This window comes from Gopherus flavomarginatus, chromosome 10 (genome assembly GCF_025201925.1).
Source record: "Gopherus flavomarginatus isolate rGopFla2 chromosome 10, rGopFla2.mat.asm, whole genome shotgun sequence".
In the NCBI taxonomy this organism is placed as follows: domain Eukaryota; kingdom Metazoa; phylum Chordata; order Testudines; family Testudinidae; genus Gopherus; species Gopherus flavomarginatus.
In genome coordinates this window covers 32783750-32804738 of record NC_066626.1, presented here as the reverse complement: position 1 = coordinate 32804738, position 20989 = coordinate 32783750, and the positions used below count along the sequence as shown (strand labels likewise).

The 20989-nt window shown below is 39.1% G+C and overlaps 1 protein-coding gene across 1 annotated transcript in view; it reads left to right on the top strand.

Moving 5' to 3' along the window:
- The window catches only part of FAM171B (family with sequence similarity 171 member B), a 56567-nt gene extending 38859 nt beyond the window's left edge, over positions 1 to 17708 (top strand). The window contains exons 2-8 of the mRNA XM_050916408.1: positions 4753 to 4986; positions 5835 to 5927; positions 6935 to 7093; positions 9437 to 9607; positions 12492 to 12608; positions 15899 to 16022; positions 16371 to 17708. Of these exons, the coding sequence (XP_050772365.1) occupies positions 4753 to 4986; positions 5835 to 5927; positions 6935 to 7093; positions 9437 to 9607; positions 12492 to 12608; positions 15899 to 16022; positions 16371 to 17691 (2219 nt within the window). The 3' untranslated portion in view covers positions 17692 to 17708. The remainder of the gene's footprint in view (positions 1 to 4752; positions 4987 to 5834; positions 5928 to 6934; positions 7094 to 9436; positions 9608 to 12491; positions 12609 to 15898; positions 16023 to 16370) is intronic.
- The last annotated feature ends 3281 nt before the right edge of the window (positions 17709 to 20989 follow it).

Sequence of the window (20989 nt, the reverse complement as noted above, 5' to 3'; positions counted from 1 at the left end):
CCCCAAACCCTGCTTTGCCTCCAGCATTTATAATGGTGCTAAATATGTTTAAAAAGTGTTTTTAATTTATAAAGGGGGGGTCGCACTCAGAGGCTTTCTGTGTGAAAGGGGTCACCAGTAAAAAAGTTTGAGAGCCACTGAAATACAGAGAGTTGAGAACTAGACTGAGAGAATGAAAATCATATGGAGTGCAACAGACACACCGTTGTGCTGCGCCTGCCTGGCAGGAGTTTGCGGCGGGGGAGGGGCCAGGGGCTAGCTTCCGCAGCCGGGAGCTCAAGAGCCGGGCAGGATGGTCCCGCGGGCCGTAGTTTGCCCCCCTCTGCTGTAGAAGTCCCCAGCACAGCACCCTTCAATTGTATTACCTGCTAAAATTGATATAACTTAACATATGGTGGGGTTTTTTTTGTTTTTCTGTTACCAGCCCAGATGAGTTCTACAGAGATGACATCTGAAAAGACTGGTAGCGGATCATAAGCCTTATATTCATGGTTATAGTACTAGTGCTGTGCTGCAAAGAGACAGTTCAGTATTCTGGCATTTTCCTTTGCATTGTAAAATCACTTTTGAGGGGCTCACTGCAATGAATACACGTCCTAGAAACAGACATAAATAATGTATAAAACAGCACAAACAGCGGGAGTCAGGGTTACTGCACTCTGAACCTTCATTTCCAAAACCTTTCCCACTATTTAAAGGAGAAGTCATTTAGCTAACAAGTAACAGCATGTTCCATTTCTTTCCTGTAGGCCACTCACTGGTAGAGGGCAACATTAGTAATCCATACATGTAGAGACAATATATTTAATCGCATGAAAGCTGCACAAACTGGCTGCTTTTTGTTCCTGTATTCTTTTTTTTTCTTGATACACATGTACTAGCCATTGAGATTAATGGAGGACATATGTACATGAAGGAAGAAGGAAATTAGCATATTGTATGGAAATCCTTTTTTCATATTTTTATTTATTTGTTGGCTTCATGGAGTTGAGTGAGACCCATTATTCACGAACAACTAAATTAAGACTTTTTCCAGACATGTTGGATTCAGAAAAGCAATACTTAGACATTTAGCATTAGATTTTAAAAGGTTAGAACTACCTCAGTGGATAGCTGACATTTTAAAATGTTATGGCTATGCTTTATTATTTGCATGGGACTTTGTAGAGATCTGGGACTTTCAACCAGCCATTATTTTTGCCTCTCTTAAGTGGCAAGGCAGACCAAAAAAAAACGCCAAAAACATGCATGTCGTGATTATAATGAAGGTGGCATATGAATAGCAGTTTCAAAACATGATTTTATACACTCTGGCCTTTTGAAAATAGTGTAGTGATGAGTTATACTGAAGTTGCACTTCTGTTTGAGGAATTAAAAAATAAGTAGTTTTAAATCATTCTTATTTTAAATTAGCAACTCAATGAGGTTCTTTGTATTCTGAAATTGACAGGCTAAAATCTCAACTGTCCCAATTTCTATATTTTAAATTAGCCGATAATAAAATTATTAGATTTGTTACACTTGAACTCTGGTTTGTAGATCTTTTCATTGTTTTTAAAGAGTTTATTAAACATTGGAGAAGTGAACTAAATAATCTTTTATATGTACTTGGTGATGGTGTAGATGGTGAATAATCATAGAGTCTAGCTATAATGGAAAGCCTCTGATTAATGACATCTTTCAGAGATTGGGGTTAGGAAGAGATCTGTAACTGTTACTTTGACAGGTATATTTTGAAAGGCTATTTTGTTAGCTTTGGATGGTTAATAAATGTGTACTCTTTTATTTTATGGATTTAGCTAAAGCTTTTGATGCAGTTGATCATCTACTTGCTAATCCAAAATCCTTGGGATTTGACACATGTCCTGGAGCTTTAGATAGATTCTGAAATGATTTGTCTGAACGCAGCAAGTGTGTAAAAATAAATATGGCTTTGGATCTGTTCTTGAAGATATTTAGCTGTCCAGTTTGGAATCAACCTGCCTACTCCTCCACTGACATTCATTTTTGTATCATCAGTTAGGCCCCAATTCAGCAAAGTGTTCAAGATTGTACTTAACTTAAAGCACAGGCATATGTGCATGGAGTACTTAAGCACATGCATAAAATCTGTACAATTTATTTGTTTATTTATTTAGGTAATTGCTTCTCTTGTCATGTCACTAGTCAGCTTCTTGTTAGCTTTCCTTTTATTGTGCAGACCTTTATTGGAATAGATGTGTCTAAATTCTACTCTAAAAACTCTTGTAAGATCTGCACAGGTGTATCTAGGATGAATTTGGCCTAGACTGTCTCTTCATTGTTACACCCCTTTTATCCTTATTCCACCAAATAGACTTGTGGCTTTCAATGGACCTAATTTCACATAGAAGGCCTTCTCAGATCCAGGCATGCAAAATATGAGCATTAGTCAAATTGTACTCTTTCTGTAATAGCGTGTGCCTGCAATAGAATGAAAATACACTGCTTTGGGTATTTGTTGAAATAAAATTTCAAACAAATTAACTACAATATTTTTCATTGGATTTAAAACTTTAGATTCACCAAAACAAAACAAAACAAAAAATTAATGAAGTCTTGTTGTTCTGTTTGCAAAATTCTCATTTCTCTTGTTGAGATCAATATGTAGAAGAGGACCTTCTCTTGAATAACACATCCTGGAAGGATGGTTACCTTACAATCTGCAATTCCTTAGTTTGTAAATTTGGAACTGTATTTATTTTATGCAATATAATACATAGCTCAAATTACTAAATGCCATTTTGTAATCTGATTGGCTGGTAATGAATCCTAGCCATCTGGTTATGGTACAGAAATCTCATAAGCCTTTGCTCTGGTGGCCTTCTCTGTTGGCTGTTCTAGGATTATCACCCTGTTCTTCAAGCCAGAAAACATAGCTGCACTATGAGCTTGTAAATTGGTGGAGATTCCTCATTTCTATATAAGGACTGGTGGTGATGCGAGTCCTTATATTTAGGAAGGACCTTTTCAATAGGTTTTGGGGCCCCATCATGAACTCTGGTGATGATGCAGAAAATCTCTCTGAATCTGGATCATTTAGCAGAGCAGAGGCAACGGCAAACACTTTCCTATGTTTTCTCATCCTCAATGGAATTATGCATTTCTTCCATTCTTAGATGAGGTCCTGTCCTACAGTACTCTGTAGATGAAACATGTTTAACCCAACAGGTCCAACTGGGTTTGGGTAGCTGCAGTTCATCCCTTTGAGAGTCTGTGACCAATGGATCTAGTGACTCAAAATGGCCTTCTAAAAGAAAAAGTATTGTTTATTTTAACCATAGGAACAAAGCATAAGATAAGAGAGAAGGGGTTTTAAAACAACAAATGATCTACACAAGTCTATTCTTACTACTTATTTCTCTTCGCATAGCACCTGGGAGCTCCAGTCATGGATCAGTGCCCTGTTGTGCTAGATGCTACACAAACACAAAACAGTCAGTCTGTCCCTGCCCCCAAATGCTTATCTAATCTAAGGCTTATCTGTCCATTGTGTTGGAAGCCTAAGAAGACCTAACTGCTTCAGGCCTTCCAGCAGGGTCTGTTTGGGTCTGTCCTCAAACAACTGCTCCCCTTCTCGACATTTTGCAGTTCTTTTGTTCCCTATTGGCAAAATAAGCTGTGTAAGTTGACTGGAGCCAAGGAAGTAAGATCATCCTATTTAATAGCCCAGCCATTGTTTCTTAAACACCTTGAAGCATTTAGCTAGAGGTGTCTTGTCAGGAACCTTCTTGTTTTTCCCACACCCTGCTATTAAACCAAACCAGCATTTTCATACAGTAAACATCCTGATAAACCAGGTCAACACATAATATTCCTAAATGATCACCGACAACTCTGAATTCATCACATAGGATAAATAATGTTCTGAGTTGCTGAGATTCTATTGGAAAGGCACAGCAACTTCTTTCATATAAGGTACAGGAGAATCTGGCTCCCAGTGGAGCTATCGTTTATTTTGGGTTTGGAACTGCAGCCTCTGTTGCTTCAGCGTTTCCTATCTCAGTATGTTGTGTCCCAATAGCATTATCTTTTTTCCTCTTGATAGGTTACAATTTTGAGCTATGACATCATTTTTCCTACAAAGCTGGCTTTGAAAGATGGTAGAAGAAAACCTAAGAAAAGGACTTTAAAGAAAATATCCCCTAAGCATTCCATCAACATAATTTTGCACTGATGCTAGTGTTGAACAATCACAGTTTTCTTGTTGGACAAATGCATTTTGAATGCTAAAATTTGAGATGTGGGAAAAGGAGAAATATGCAAAATTGGCAACCAATAAACCACAGAATATGGTTACTTTTGCCTGTCAGCCTGGTAATTTAAAATATGACAAAATATTGGTTCTTAGTTAAATATGAGCCGTAACAAGGAATTTTTGCACTCAAGGCAAGGGGCGGCTCCAGGATCTTCGGCAGCAATTTGTCGGAGAGTCCCTCAGTCCTTCTTGGAGGGAAGGACCTGCCACTGAATTGCCGCCAAAGAATGAATGAAGTGACGGCGGCAATTCAGCGGCAGGTCCTTCACTTCGAGAGGGACTGAGGGACCCGCCGCCGATTGTGGTTTTTTTTTTTTTCTTTTCCTCCATCCCGCTTGGGCTGTAGAGCTGCACCCTTGAGCTTTGCATGCCCAAGGCAAGTGCCTCATTCGCATTGCCCTTGTTACGGCACTGTTAAATATTATGCTTAGTCATTATCGGTTATAACCTATCTCATTTTTTTCTTTTTTTCATAGGATCTGTGTTTATGCTGAAAGTTCAAGTAAACGACATTATCAGTCATCAGTACCTACGCCAAGCAATTGTAGAAGTGTTTGTTAACTACACAAAGACAAACTCCACACTCACTGGAAACAATGGAGTAGTATTAATAAAAGTTCCCTACAAGTTAGGTCTAAGTTTAACTATTGCATCTTACAAAGAGGGCTACATGTTAACACCATTGCCTTGGAAGACTGGGAGAATGCCAGGTAAGTAAACCCTTTAAAATCCTATTATTACACTGTGTGCAATTGAAGCTTCTTTCTTCCTTGGGTAATCCATCTAATTGTAATGAACTGTACATGACTGAAGGAAGTCAAAGTAGGTCATGATGGAATGCCATGTATTAAAGGTAAATGACCCTTTAGACTTGACAAAATTATAACATGGATTTTTAAAACAGAAATAATATTTTTAACTGTTGTTGAAAATATCTGTCCACTCTGAGAGATTATACTGCATTGGGGGCATGATTTGAAGAATGTGAATGCATGTGCCTATGCATATATATGTCATGTTATATATATACATATATATATTTACACACACTTGTGTAGTTTTCATGTTCACAGCAGAGTGAGTGAAAGGCCAGCTAGGAATATCAAAAGTTTTAGGATTATGGGGTACTGAGAGGCTGAAATATCATTGTGGCTCAGAGCTACAGCTCTGAACTCTTCCATCTGTCAGTTTCGTTATGTTTTCAGCAGTGTTTAATCATGAATGGCCTGCTTTTAACTGTCACATTTTTTTTTAATAATTCTATTAGGGTGTGTTTTAAAGTGCCTGTTTTAAAAAAAAACAAGAGGTTGACCATCCAGGAACTCAAGCTATCCATTAATCCACGGAATGTGTACACCATGAACACTAGTAGTCCACACGGCCTAGCCAGTATGTTTCATCCCTGGACTAGTGGGACCGCTTAGTCCTTTGGTCTTCCCATTCGTTTTTTCTTTTCCCCCATTTGTTTACCTGTCTTCGGAACCATATGTTTGATCACAACTTTATTTGAAACTTTTACACATGTAATCAGGTATTCTTAATGTCTGTCTTTCCACAGTATACTCATCTGTAACACTTTCACTGTTCCCACAAAGCCAAGCTAATATATGGTTGTTTGAAGATACAGTTTTAATTACTGGAAAACTGTCTGGTAAGTGCAGCACTACACGTGATCGGATATAAACGCTTTTTGTATGTAAAACTATGTGCCTTAACTAATGAATACAACTGTTTTTTGCCGTCAAATTCTGTGGGGAGGAGTCAGTGACCTCCCAAATATTGTTGTTTTCTGTGCACTTAGGGGCTTATTCATGAATGTTTTTCCACCTTGTGCACAAATAGCCAAATCTTAGTTAGTAAAGCTATGGCTTCTGGCACCAGTTTCCACTAAAAATAAATAGCTCTATTACTTATCGCCAAATTCCAAACTGGTATAAATTGACACAGCTCCTCTGAATTGGGGCTATGCTATTTACATCAGATGAAGAACTGGCCCTCAGATTCTGCATTTATTGTAGCAAGCAAAACTCCTTCCAAATCTTCCAGCCTTCCATGGATGTGAGTGTTGTTTACAGCCATGTAGACGTTAAGTTATTATCCCTGTATTTATTCTGTATTTCTGACCTTCTCATCTGAAATCATCAGACAGTCTGAGTAGAAAGCTGCTAATTTTGCACTCTGAACGTGTAGGGATAGGAGGTGAAGGAGGAGTGATTAATGGATTGAAGACATGTCCTTTGGAGAACCAGCGCTATTAAAAACAGCAGAAATCTCGGAGGAGCTCACTGCACTGGTGTGCATGTGCATTATTCCACTGTGTTGAAAGGCTCTGGTAGTTTTTGATATGGTTACCCAAGATAGTTATTTGAAATGTATCTGCCTCAGGAAAGATTGAAGCTGGAGAACGTTTGCTGTAGTGGAGAGTGTTTAGAGAAGCCAAGGATTAGGGATGGGAGCAAGAAGAAATTATTCTGTTTTCAGATGATGTTGTATATATGCCAGCAGCAAGTACTGGCCTAAATCTAGACAATTGCAAACACTGGAGAGTAGGGGTTTGAAACAGTGTTTTGAACAAAGGATTTCTGGACAGTTTGGCTATAGAAAGCATTAATTCATATTGAACCATTGCTAATTTAAAATGTTACTTTTTTTTTTTAGATGCCAAATCTCAACCAAGTGTTCAGTTTCCCAAAACTTTAATTAAACTTCCTATAAGCCACCATATTACAAACGTGACTGCCTATTTGACAGTGCCACAGCAGTTTTTGAAAATGGATAATTTTCTTTATACAACAGGAATTCTTCTAAATAAATCAGGTATGTTAAATTTGTTAGAATCTGCACTTTTAAAACATAATACATATAAGTATGTGCTTATGTAAATATACAATCTGTAGTCATGCGGGCCTGACGCTGCTCCCATTTCACTCAATAGAAAAACTCCTTTTGACTTTCACAAGAGCTGGATTGAACCAATACATGTTATATTGTAGATGAGTAATTCACATCCCTTTACGTCTCATTCACATCTACTAGCAAGAACACAATAAACACCTCTTTTCCACAGGCATAAATAGTCATACAGAGGGCCATGTGCCGATTCCCTCTCTGGGAGTTCCGCACATGCAGTATAACCCCCAAGTGCAACCAAAGCAGGGTCTGATTCTGCAATGTGCAGAACACTTTCAGCTCCCATTGATTTTATTGGGACTTGAAGGTGTTCCCAACTTTCCAGAATGTATTCAGAATTCTGTGGTGAGATCCTCAAATAGTGTAAATTGGGTTAGGTCTGTTGAAGTCAATGGAGCTTCACCAATTTATACCAGCGGAGGATCTGCCTATATTTTTCACTTTAACTCTGTTACCTACTTGGCGTTGGCTGTTTGCCCCACCCAACATAAGGATAACACATAAACTATAATTTGACTTGCAGACAGTTAATCCATGCAGCATTATTGATTTACTTGCAGTTAATCCATGTAAGGCACTTTAAATATATGGAGAGCAATTGCAGAAATCAAGTATGTTCTCTACACTCATCTGCTTCAGTGAGTAAAAATACATTTTTAAACAGTTCTAAGTTGTTTCATGGGTTGGTAGTAGTAGTATTAATACTTAAAAACAACAAGGAGTCCAGTGGCACCTTAAAGAATTACAGATTTATTTGGGCAAAAAAATGTCATGGGTTAAAACCCCACTTCTTCAGATGCGTGGAGTGAAAATTACAGCTGCAGGCATTATATACTGACACATGAAGAGAAGGGAGTTACCTAATGAGTGGAATACCAATGTTGACAGGGTTCTACTGTACTATTCATACTTAGTACATCTATAGTGCTACATCTTTTTATGCATTCTGAAATAAAGCACCGACTGCATTACTAAACTTATTCATGCTTACTTTCTAATCCACATAGTTATGTTGGTATCCAGGAGATCACAATGCTGGACCCTTTATTCCATCCTACTTAAATGTTTTTTCCTTTTCTTCCCAATGCCCACTATACAGCAAGGCTCTTAAAAATTCACGGCGGTTTTATGGTTTCCTTAATGTGATTTGGATGATGTCCTTGACGTGGCTTCTAACCAATTTATCTGAGTTTCATATTCCAGTTTGTTTAATTTATACTTAATCAAAATTCTCACAAATACCAGTGTCCTATTTGTGTGTGGACATTTGAAGATTTAAAAATAATTGTTTATAATACAACTTTTGAACTTGAAGCATCAGAGATAAGTAGTGTTATTCCCTTAAAGTCTGTCTGATGTCTTTTTAAATTATTCATAGAGCGTATTCCTTCAGGACTATATTTTATAGCAGGTAGAGGCTGATATCTGATACACTGACAGTTGTCTCGTAACTAGTTTCTAACAGTGTGCAAAGCTCTAATATCATTCTGCTACTTAATAATTCTGTTTGTCTTGCTTGAGCAACCTGTCACACTGTGGATTCTGAAGTATTTGTATCACGTAGTATCTGTGTTATTGCAAATTAGAGCAAGAAGAACCAGGGGAGACAAACTTACAGCCCGCACAATAAAGCAGTGCAAACAAAGTGGTTCCGATGAATATTTTGACAAGCCATAAGTACTATACCTCATGATTAACTCTACAGAAACTTCTAAATTAGCAAATCAATCCTTTCAGTAAATTTTATTAACAGAGATGCTTGAATACTGGAAAAGACATGCAAATATATCATGAATACTGGAACTTCAGTTTGATTTATAAGTATCACAACCCTCCCTTAATATGTGTGGATTCACGAATCTTTTGACTTAGTCTGCAATATTCAGCGTAGAATAGCTAGTCTGATATCTGAGATTTAAAGTACTTGGTACCAAGTATAGCTCCCCAAAAGCCAAATTTGCTTAATATTGTATTCTGTGAGTACTGTCGAATCAGCTCTGTTTAAGAGATATAGTTCTCTTTTACAGACTTTAAATAGGAATTGCTGTTTACCAATTATTAAAAAGTATTCATTGAAGAGGTGCTTGAGACTTGAGTTTTCTCAAGTTATATTGACACCTAGTGGTACAGACCAGACATTCTCATGGTGGCTTGCCTTCAGTTACAAATGAAAACCCATTTTTAAAAAAATAGTAAATATGTTCTAGTGTGTGTATTATTGATGGACAAATTATTCCTTATGTTGATTAGGTTTTAAAAGCATTGAATTGACCCCTCTTGCTGCAATATGTGTAAACCTCCTTTCAGCTGGGAAAGAATTGAAAGTGACTGGTCCGATTCATATTATGCTGCCTCTTCTACCGACAAGTAGGGTAAAATCAGGAGATGCTATACCTGCATGGACATTTGACATGAAAACTGGTATGTCTGTTATATACTTTGGAATCCCACTTTAATGCAGAATATCATACACTATAATATGTAGTATTAGTGTGATGTAGAGTAGTTTGAATATGAGTGCATATATCGAATAATATATAGCACTAAAACCTGTCAGTTTTGTTTTGCTTTTTTAAAATAGGGACGTAGATATTTTAGCAGGATTTTCTTGGTTGTATATGTTTTAACTTGCATTTTTGTTTTTTCAAAAGGGCATCCCTGCTTTAATGAATTCAGCTGTGAACCATATGTATGTAAATAAGTTATATCAGAGTAGTTTTAAGGCTCGATCACATGTTGATCTTTATTTTCACAATTCTATTTGGGAGAAGATACATTTTAAAACTGATGTAAAATTAAGCATGATGATAGTGTCTTAGCTGATGGTTTCACAGACATTCAGTATTAAGAATTACTTGAATATATTGTGCTCCAGAGTCATACCCTTAATGTTCACTTGAAATGAAATGTTAACACAGGGACTGACATAGCTTTAGTCTGTTTTATTACTATTATTATTATTTTATGATTATTGCAAGCAGTTGAGAAAGTAAAATCGTTATATAGGAGACATACTAGAATTGCTGTAATCTGACACACAAATATCTCCATGTCAAATACTTACAGTAACAACTAAATTGAAATAGACCAGTGATCCTTTGGTGCATCTGAGCAGGTCAGCACAAAGGCAGAAACCTCCATAATGCATCTCATCTTGCAATACTATACTGACAGGGGGTCCTGACTCTCACTGGCAATTAGCCTATGCCTGAAATATAAGCCCATGTAATTGTATCCCAGCTACTATAGACACTATTCTAATTCATATAGAGCTAATCCTTTTTTTGACTCTTACTGACATATTTGCATAAGTAATATTTAAAGTGCTCTTGTGTTCTCAATAGGTAAACTGATTTTTCAGACTAGTTATAAGATAACTGAAAATTACATCACTGTGTTTAAAAGGTACTAAAGGGCAATTAAATTATAAATAAATATCCCTACATTTTTCTTAGTACATGCTGTTTCCTATGGAGTAGAAAGTAAAAATTTAAAGAATGTTAACTCTAATTTTAAAGGTGATTACAAATTTTTATACTACTTTGCATAGATATTTTTATTCTCACTCCAGGTAGAACTTTTACAAAGATTAATCCTCATGAAATCTAGGTTGTACTTCTCATAAAATTACCTCTAAAACTGGGGAACTGGGGTGGCCAACCTGAGCCTGAGAAGGACCCAGAATTTACCAATGTACATTGTCAAAGAGCCACAGTTATACGTCAGCAGCCCCACATCAGCTTCTGTCCCGTTGTCCGTCCCATTTCTCTTCCCACCTCCCCGCAGTTAGTTTAGACTCCTGGCTGAGCAGGAAGCAATTAACAGTCTATAGCCCAAGCCCTTCTGGGCAGGGGCACAGTAACAAGCAGTCTTTAGCCTGCACCCCCTAGCAATTCACAGTCTAGGGCTCACAGCCTCCTGGCTGGTGCAGGCCCGAAACGCGACACAGGCACTCCATCTAGGGTGAGTAGGCTGCCACCTTGGGGGTGAGGTTAGTGGCAGGGGTACCCAGGCTCCCCATCTCTACCAAGTCCCAGTCCAGGCCCGTAAAAATGGCAGGTGGTCCCACCATTGGGTCAGGAGGGAAATCACTGAAACACACTGACTTGTCTCCCAGCAACACAACTGGACCAATGTCTGGTTTCCCTGGTAGGAAGTATCCTACCACAGTCTGTTGGCAGGGCTCTGTTGCCAGAGAGTTCTCAGTCTCCTCTGGGTAAACAGCAGCTGGCAGGCCCCACAGCTCCTCTCCACAGTCAGTCTTCTCCAGGGGCAGGGTGCTGCACAACTTGGTCCCTGGTCCGGAGTTCCGCTGCGGGCAGAGACATCTACCTCCTTCCCTGGTTCCAGCCCAACTGAGCTGGAGGGCTGCCCTCTGATACTTCACGTCCCACCCCTCTCCTTCTGTCATGAGGGGCAGGGCTGGCCTGGCTCCTCCCACCAGTGGGCAATACTTCTCTGTCAGGCTCAGAGGGAGTCCACTCTGCCGCACTACATTCTTGCTACAGTTTTTTCCACTTGAGAATTTCACAGATGGTTACATAACAAACGTATCCACAGTTACTAAGTACACTTCTTTGCTATCTCTTCACAGTGTGCAAGTGCAGTACCCTACCTTGCAGAAGCCTGACAAGCCCCCAGACCTGTCGTTTGCACTGCAAGACAGATGGTGTGGGATCTGTGGCCTAACAATAAGTCTTCCTTGGGCTAATTTAGCTGTTTGAGCTTAGACAATTTAAACAGAAAAAAAAATGTTCAGTGCAGGTATTGTTGATCCTGTTGCAGTCTTAATGGATTACCATGGCTTGTCCATTGTATGCTAATAACTAATGCTGGATGTTCTATTCATTGTGCTTAAATTACCCACCTGTAATAAACTTAGGCCTTGCACTAAATTAGCAGAAGATATGAATTAAAATTATTTAGGTGCAAGTCTGTGTGTGAACTCTTTTTTATTGTTAATAATTATTATTATTTTGGAATAAACTGGCTAAAGTCATTTAACAAACCACTAAATTGACTTTAGTCACTCTTATTCTAAAATAACTGTCCACTCGTAGAATTGCACTAAAATACCTAAATCAGGTGTAGGAAAATATTGAGTTAAGTCCTACAACTTTGTGTGTCGACCAGGGTTTAGTGTATAATATGAAAGTCCCAGAAGAGCTTGATTTTAAATGGTTCCTTTTTGATTTTCCATAGTTTTCTGATGACTTGCTTTATGTAATACCTTTTTCAGTGGTAGAACCGTATATAAAACAAAACCATGTCCTGTATTACGTTTAATGGCTGCCTTCTTTTTCAGGTGCTTGGGTAAGTCGTGGGCTGGGAATGGTCAAGAATGCAAATGACCATTTAGTATGGACGTATGTTGCTCCACACTTGGGATACTGGATAGCAGCTCCAGTGCCTGAAACCAGAGGTATTGTATATTATTGGAACACAAAAATCATTGCATTATCCAAATAATATCTTAATAGCTGTTTGTCAGTATAATTTTCATGTTGAAATATAGAGGAAAAATTGGGATGCAGGTGGCTTCAATCTGATGATAGTCATTGTTAATAAAATGGAATTCTTAGGGTGCCTCTGCTTTTGTATACAACATACACGTGCATACTTGTGTCTTTTAACTGCTAGTGATACAGCTGGCTTGGGGATTGCAGGGAACACAACCCAGCCAGGCCGTCCTTAGGATTTATGGGGCCACTATGCCCGACAGCAGCCCACGCTCACCTCACGGTGGCGGCAGCAAAAGATACCGAGCCACCCAGCCCATCTCACGGCAGCGAAGAGTCACAGTTCCCCGCAGAGACCCCTGTACCCTCCCCCTCACGCAGAATGCGCAGCACTGGTGCATTTGGCTCTAAATACGGCTCCTGTCTAAGGACACTGCAGCACGCTCTGGGTGTGTGGGAGCTGACTTGCTCTTACCTGCTGTCATGGGCAAAGGGTGAAGCTGCCACTGGAGGAGGCTAGCTCCCCAGCCCACGTCTTCTGCCTGTGGCTCCACCCCCCTCTGCCCAGGCCCTGCCCTCTCACCACTGTCTCCCTCCTCTCTTCCCTCCCCTTCCCTGCTCAGCTCCTTCCAGCCAAATCTCTGAGCCCAAATAAAGCAAATGACATGTGAAAAAAAACACTCTTCTGCCATTTCTTTCTAAAGAAAATGGGGCATGTTTTCCACTGCATGCCAGATGATGAAGAATTAAAAGCACTAAACTTGGGAAATAAAACATGTCAGTCACAGGTTTTTTGATATGCCCTGAAATTTGTCGAGATTTATTTGCAGAAACTTTGTAGTGAGGGCGAGTCAGCTGTCTTGCTGAATACAACATTAAATATTATGGAACACATGATGCAGCTCTCCTCTGTTTTACATTTTCTTAATTAGTATTTCTAAGCTGATTTTATATTTTAAATGTACTCTTAAGCCTTCTTAAAGTAATCATTACAGATTACTACATATTTAATTCATGAAGCAAAGACATTATTTTAAATTAGTCAGTCACAAAGGTTTAGTGTGTTCATAACAATGTTCATTGCTTTTAGAAAAAGGGAACACTGATTTACTTTGTGTGATCTCCATAACAATAGACATGTTTATGAAATTTCACCAACTTTAAAAAATATGTTTCCAAAGGATTTTATATCTTACTAGGTACTGATTTTGCTGGAAGGTTCTCTTAAAACTAGTTCATCAGATAGTCAGAAGTAAAGTAAAGAAAGGGAAACTCTTTGTCCACCTATCTGGAAGGAAAGGGGTGTTGTCCCTTTAAGCGCTCTCCTCAAGTGTGTGGTGGGAGGAGGAAGAGGTGAAGGGAGAAAGGGATGGACAGAAAGGACAGGAGGGCTTTGGAAGCAAGTTTTTTTTACTATGGTAATTAAAATTAAAATATGTATTTTAGATAAGAGTGGTCTTTTGAAGGATTTATTTAAAAAATGATTAAGTCTGAAGATCCAAGCATTTAAGGCTAAAGATGATTGTTCATCTAAAAATCTGTGCAAGGATGTTTTAAAGATGTGATTTTATAATCTTCACCAACTCGCTAATGAAATATTTTAAAAGCAAATTTTAAACTAAGGTCCTGTAGACTAACACGTTCTGAGTAAATATTACAGTAATGCACAACTGGTTTTGTCAGTAAATTCAGAAAATGACAGTATATACCTGGGGGTTGGCAAATGCGTGTTAAATGGTTTCATTACCACTTGAATGGCTCTATAATAGTTTCATTGTTGTGCTAATCTGTCTGGCAGGCTGGAAGGCTTTTTCACTTGTAAGTTACTAGTTCCCCTCTGGAGGAAGGGCTTGGCTACACTTGAAATTTCAAAGCGCTGCCGCCAGCTGGTAACAGAGAGACCTGCAATCCCCTCCTGAATGCTCTGCTTTGGCGATCTCAGTAGGTTAAACCCTGCATGTGTAGTGGCAGCAGGGGGCACTCTCCCCGGCAGGCAGGGCTGGCCCTAGAGCTGTGATGTGGGGGTGGGGCCATGCCGTTATAGGGGGTAGCAGGGGGCACTCTCCCTTGGCAGACGGCAGCACTTTGAAGTGTGAGTGTGTTCGCAGCGCCAGCGCTGGGAGAGAGCTCTCCCACCGCTGCACGTACTCCACCTCCTCATGGGGATTAGCTTGCAGCGCTGGGAGCCGCACTCCCAGCGCTGCGGCACTGTTTACACTGGCGCTTTACAGCGCTGTATCTTGCAGCGCTCAGGGAGGTGTTTTTTTTCACACCCCTGAGCGAGAAAGTTGCAGCGCTGTAAAGCACCAGTGTAGCCAAGGCCGAAGACTCACCAGCAGCCAGCTGTGGTGGGAGCTTGCAGGAAGGGTCAGAACAGGGATAGCAAGAGACAGGAGGGCCGACACTAAAACCCCCAGTGGTCCCTCAAATTTTCAGATGCCTTATGCAGCCACATGTGCTGCATATGCCTAAGGACAGCCCTGCAACCCAGCATCACTTCGAAAGAGGAATTAAGATTTGTGGAATCCTTTCCAATAAGTTGGAAAAACTGTTATTCTGGATCAGCTGGTGCCTCAGAACAGACATGGTCTACCTCATCTTCCCAATTTTTAGATCTCTTGTCAGAAACATTTTTGATGCGAGAGAGAGCCAAGCCCTGTTAGGTATATATATTACTGCCATCTTCTGAGCGTACTGTAGAAGAGAAGTTATCAACATAATGAACTGAAAAGCAGTTGGAACCCTCTGTCTGTTTTAGCTCCTAGAACCATGTGAGGAGGAGGATTGGATTGGATTGATTGGCCCAGTAGTTACTGCTTATATAGAAGAATCTGAGCTTTCACATTTAAAGTTGTACTTATCCCTGAGTGTGGATTCGTATGGACAACTTTTGAATGAGAAAATGTGATTTCAGAATTTTAGAATTAAAGTGACATGATGTGACAGCAGCTCTATTCGGGGACTAGGATTTTGAAATAAATTCGGACATACAGCATGAACACCATTTGGCTGGAACTGAGCAAATGCAGAGGCAATATGTTTGTGACATCAGCCCCTGAAGTGTGATTTGATTTTGGTGATGGTTCCCACATTTCCATAGTGGCTAAAATGACCAAATAGCAGGATAGTGCAAGGGAGCAGAACAGTGGCTAGAAAACTACAGTGCAATTTATCAAATGCAGTTTTGCATCAGAAATGCAATTCTTAGTTTTTGACATCTAATTTGTTTGGTTTTGTGTTTTGAAAAATCTAGACTCTATTATTAGTGCAGTTTCCAAGGACATAACAGCCTATCACACAGTGTTCCTTACAGCCATACTTGGAGGTACTATAGTCATTATCATTGGATTCTTCACTGTTCTTCTCTGTTACTGCAGGTAAGGAAAAAGAAAAGCTTTAATATGCTCAATATGAATTGAGTTTAAAATTAACAAATGGGGCTCTTTTGAGACAAAATAATTGTTTTTTTAGTCATATCTAGGAAGTGCATGTGTTTAAAGCCTTTTAAACTTACTAATGTAAATATCTACACTATATTAATATGCAGTGTAATCACAAATTATTTCAGTGGGTTTTGAACAGGTTTAAGTTTGTACCTACTGGCTTTCAAATTGTACTTTTTACCTTTTAGTCTGTGAAGTCTTAAGTGCAATCTGTGCTCATCACTAGTGTTTTAATCATATGTCCTCCAATTATTCCCCTCCCACACACCTTTTTTCCCATAGGGATAAATGTGGCCAATCACATAAGAGAGGAAAAAACACAACTAAACTGGAGGTCTTAAAAAAGGACCAGACAACATCAACAACTCACATAAATCATGTCAGTGCTGTGAAGGGGTCAGTAAAGCTAGAGGATAAATCACAATCATACATGCCCAAGCTTTCCTCCTTTAGCCCTCATGGAAAGACTTCTATGGAAACAGAGGACAAAAAAGCCTGGGACAATTTTCAAATCTACACAGAAAATGTTTCATATCAATCCAATCAGAGTGGTCACACGAGGAATTCAACTCAGCCCTTGGAGCCTAATGCTGGAGTTAGACAATTACAGCACTTTAACAGCAGTGTTTCTCAATCTCCCAGGGACATTCAAGACCAAAACAGATATCTTGCAGTGAACGAAGAGATGTATGGACTTTCCCATATCCCAGAACAACTAATGCATATTTATAGTCAGCCTGTTGCCATCCTTCAAACTTCTGACCTATTCCACTCTCCGGAGCAATTACATGCTGCTAAGTCAGCTACTTTGCCAAGAAAAGGGCAGGTAGTCTATAGCCCAATGATGGAGCCCATGAATCGAGACAGCTATACACAGACGTTGCCCAAAATGCCAATGCACTCTCCTCTCCAGCCCCCCACCTGCAGAGATGAGAAAGCCACATTAGATGGTCAACAGGGCTTATCCTCACAAACTTCAAACTGGGGTCGGTATACTAATAATTTGCTGGAGTCTGTCTCTGTTCCTGGGACACTGAACGAAGCAGTTATGACACCATTTTCCTCTGAACTTCAAGGTATTTCAGAGCAAACATTATTGGAGTTTTCTAAAGGAAAACCATCCCCACACCCCAGAGCATGGTTTGTGTCACTAGATGGAAAGCCAGTCGCTCAAGTGAGGCACTCTTTTATAGATCTGAAAAAGGGCAGGAAAACACAAAGTAATGACACCAGCCTGGACTCTGGTGTGGACATGAATGAGCATCATCCCAGTCGAAAACTGGAGAGAGAGAAAACTTTCGTTAAAAGCATGCATCATTCTAAGATCCTTTATTTGGAAGATTTGGATCTGAGTAGCAGCGAAAGTGGGACCACTGTTTGCAGCCCTGATGATCAGTCTGTGAGACACCTATTGAATGGAGGAAGTGGGCCGGTCATAGAACAGCACACTGAAGAACCACCACAAAAAAAAAATACAACAAAAGGTCATGAGTCCAGTACTCCACCAGCTAAAAAAAGAGGTAGACCCCCTATGGCTAAGAAAGATAGTCAAACCAATATCTGGAAAAAAAGGGAGGAGAGACCACTGATTCCTATAAACTGAAACACTGTGTGTTCAGTGTTTTTGATTTTTCTAGCAGTTTGTGCAGTCTTTCCTCTTTGCTTCTTGTTGTAAATTTGCAATGTTGGATTTATAAGAAGCAGTCAAAATGGTTTTCTAGTATCAGGTAAAGTTACATTTCTTAATGTGCAGACCAAGGATTATGATTTCAACGGAGCATTGGATATAAAATGTGAATTTATCACTGAGAAATGCTATTATGGTTTGTTTAAATTTTTCATTCTTGGGGTACACCTCTGGGGGTGCATAGTTAGAAATTTAGTCACTTTTTTTTTTGTAGGCATAGTTCTGGGTAGCGATGTTAAAGTGTTTCCAAAATGATGTCCCTCACTGGAGTGACCAGCAGGCTATTGTGTAGCATTTACACATAACTTTTACTGATGTCCTGACCATAGTAATTCCTACTTTGTAGAAAGTTTCACTACATTAGTCTCATTGTGTTCTTGGAAATAATCAGGGACTTGGTATCTACTCCAGACACTTGTTAAAAGTCTGCAAAAATCTTCCCTTTCATGTGTTACTCGATGCATATTGAGGCAAATTTGGCTCTCTGTCATAGGCTATTGAGTTACTCCTGATTCACATGGGTGTATTTAGGATAAAACTTGATGTCTAATGAAAATACCTTCATAAACATGGGCAAATGGTACCTTTTGCAGAAAAGATACTTTTAGAAGGGATGACCTGTACTGTTGCATTTATTCACTTTTTAAAGTTTTTAAAAACAAATAGTAAATTTGATCACATTGGCTAATGTGGCACTTTTTTTTGCTATTTTTGGTGGTAGGCCATGCAGCACAGAGGTGTTAAAAACTGATTGCTTATTGTTTAGACTTCTGAGCATATGGAAGCTGAGCTCCAAACTTGGTCCACAGAACAACAGAGACACTTGATTATGAGTTATTACTAAGTTAAACAGCTACCAAAAGTTGTGAATGCATGAAATGTAACTAACATATGTATAGAGGAAGGAAATGTCTATCAAAATATATTTTTTGTTTTAAATGGTCATTTGTCAAAGTCATAGATTTAGCTTTGGCTAACAGAAAAGTAGACTCTCACACTTTTTAATGTGCTTCACATGAAATAAAATATTTCCTGTGACCTTTAAGATGTTTCTCTGAAGAAATAAGTCACAGCATTTTGGCTTTAGCAATTTGATTATGAAGGATGGCTTTAAAAATTGTTATAGTAGAAAATCCCTTTAAAAAAAAAAAGCTTTTTAATGTCTATGTAGTATATATGGTTAAAGTAACAACTAAAATATGTATGCGCTCTGTGGACCTGGGCTGCAGTCATCTTCACTCAGGAAACAATACCATCAAACTCAGTGAACTGTTGGGCGTTGATATCATTCCTTCTTTTGCTAGAAGAATTTGCAAACCAAACTGCAAACCATACCATGTTTCTGACTCTTCCTAGTATGCCATTGCTTCCTGAACATATGAAATCCTTATCGATCCCATGAATATAACAATGAAAAACAAAATATTCAGAGATAAATATTAAATATGGTAAGTAGATTATTGTCTGGCCAACAGAAAAGATTGCACAAGTCATCTGCCTTACAGATGAGTGTGGGTATTTGCCATGTTCGCCTGCCTTCAGTAATGTGTTTTGATTCATGTAACTAATTATTCATATAAAAGTGTTTATAACGTGTCCTTCATCAAGTTCCACCCTCTGGATGGAATTTTTTTTCTCTGATGGATTCATAATAGTTAAATAATCAACCACACTTCAAACCAGATATACATTTAAAAGACTATTTGAATATCAAGCTTATAAATTATTGTCACTGTCAGTGCTTTCATTGTTGCACCAGTTCCGTTCAGTCCTTCAAATACAGATCCAAAGTTTCCATTGCTAATATAATGTCCTTGACAAGCTGTGTTACCCACAAAATCAGACTTGGGGCTTCCCCACAATGGTTTGCCTATTCCAGTAACTCGATGGTCTGTTTTGGTAGGTAAAAGGAGGTGGCCCAACCTAGAGGAATTGCCAGGGTTTTACCATGGGTTCCCCTATGAGCTTCAGGAAACTCCCCAGAACTAACTAACTTTGTTTACCCTTGGGAGGACAGATACAGCCTTCCGCTCAAAGGATTGACACTTAAGCAGTAATCATTGAAAACAAAATATTCTCTATTTAAAGCACCAATATTCCTTAATACAATAGATCTTAAAAGCATATATTAAGAAACAGAAATACAAATTCTATGAACACAAGTATGTACATTAAAGTACCCAATACTATAGTGTCATATAGTTGGAGGTGGCTTAAGTGGTTTCATTCTACATATGGTAATCAATCAGATGTAGGATGCTGACAGTAATTTTAGTCAAATACTGTACTTTGTACATAATAACAAACATACATATATAGACATCCCACTTTATCTCAAGAGGATTTGAAGAGCAATAACTGTGTTGGGGACTGTCAAGGTATTATTCCCACTTTGAACTTTAGCGTCCAGAAAGTGGGGACCTGAATGTACCCTTCTAAGCTTAATTCCTAGCTTAGATCTGATAACGCTGCCACCAATCAAAAATATAGTGCTTTGGTACACTTTCTGTCCCCCAAAACCTTCCCTGGGGGACCCAAGACCCAAACCCCTTGGGTCTTAAAACAAGGGAAAATAAACCTTTCCCCCTCCCAGACTTTCCCTGAGAGATCACTGTGATCCAAACTCCTTGAATCTTAAAACAGAGAGGAATTAACCTTTCCTGCCCCCTTCTTCCCCGCCCCCCCCACTCCCTGGTGAGTTCAGACCCAATCCCCTTGGGTTTTACACAAGGAAAAAAAAAACCAATCAGGTTCTTCAAAAGGAAAGCTTTTAATTAAAGAAAGAAAAAATAAAAATTATCTCTGTAAAACCAGGATGGAAAATGTTTACAGGGTCTAAGCTTATACATAGACTAGAGGGACTCCCTCCCCGCTAGCCTAAGATACAAGTTACAGCAAACAGAGGTAAAATACTCTTCCAGCAAAATACACATTTGCAAATTAAGAAAACAAACATAAAACTAATTCGCCTTTTCTAGCCAGTACTTACTATTCTGAACATGAGAGACTGTTAGAAAGAATGGAGACAGATCTGGTTGCATGTCTGGTCCCTCTTAGCTCCAAGAGCGAACAAAGAACAAAACAAACAGCACAAACAAAGACTTCCCTCCACCAAGATTTGAAAGTATCTTGTCCCCCAATTGGTCCTTTGGTCAGGTGTCAGCCAGGTTCACTGAGCTTGTTAACCCTTTACAGGTAAAAGAGACATTAACCC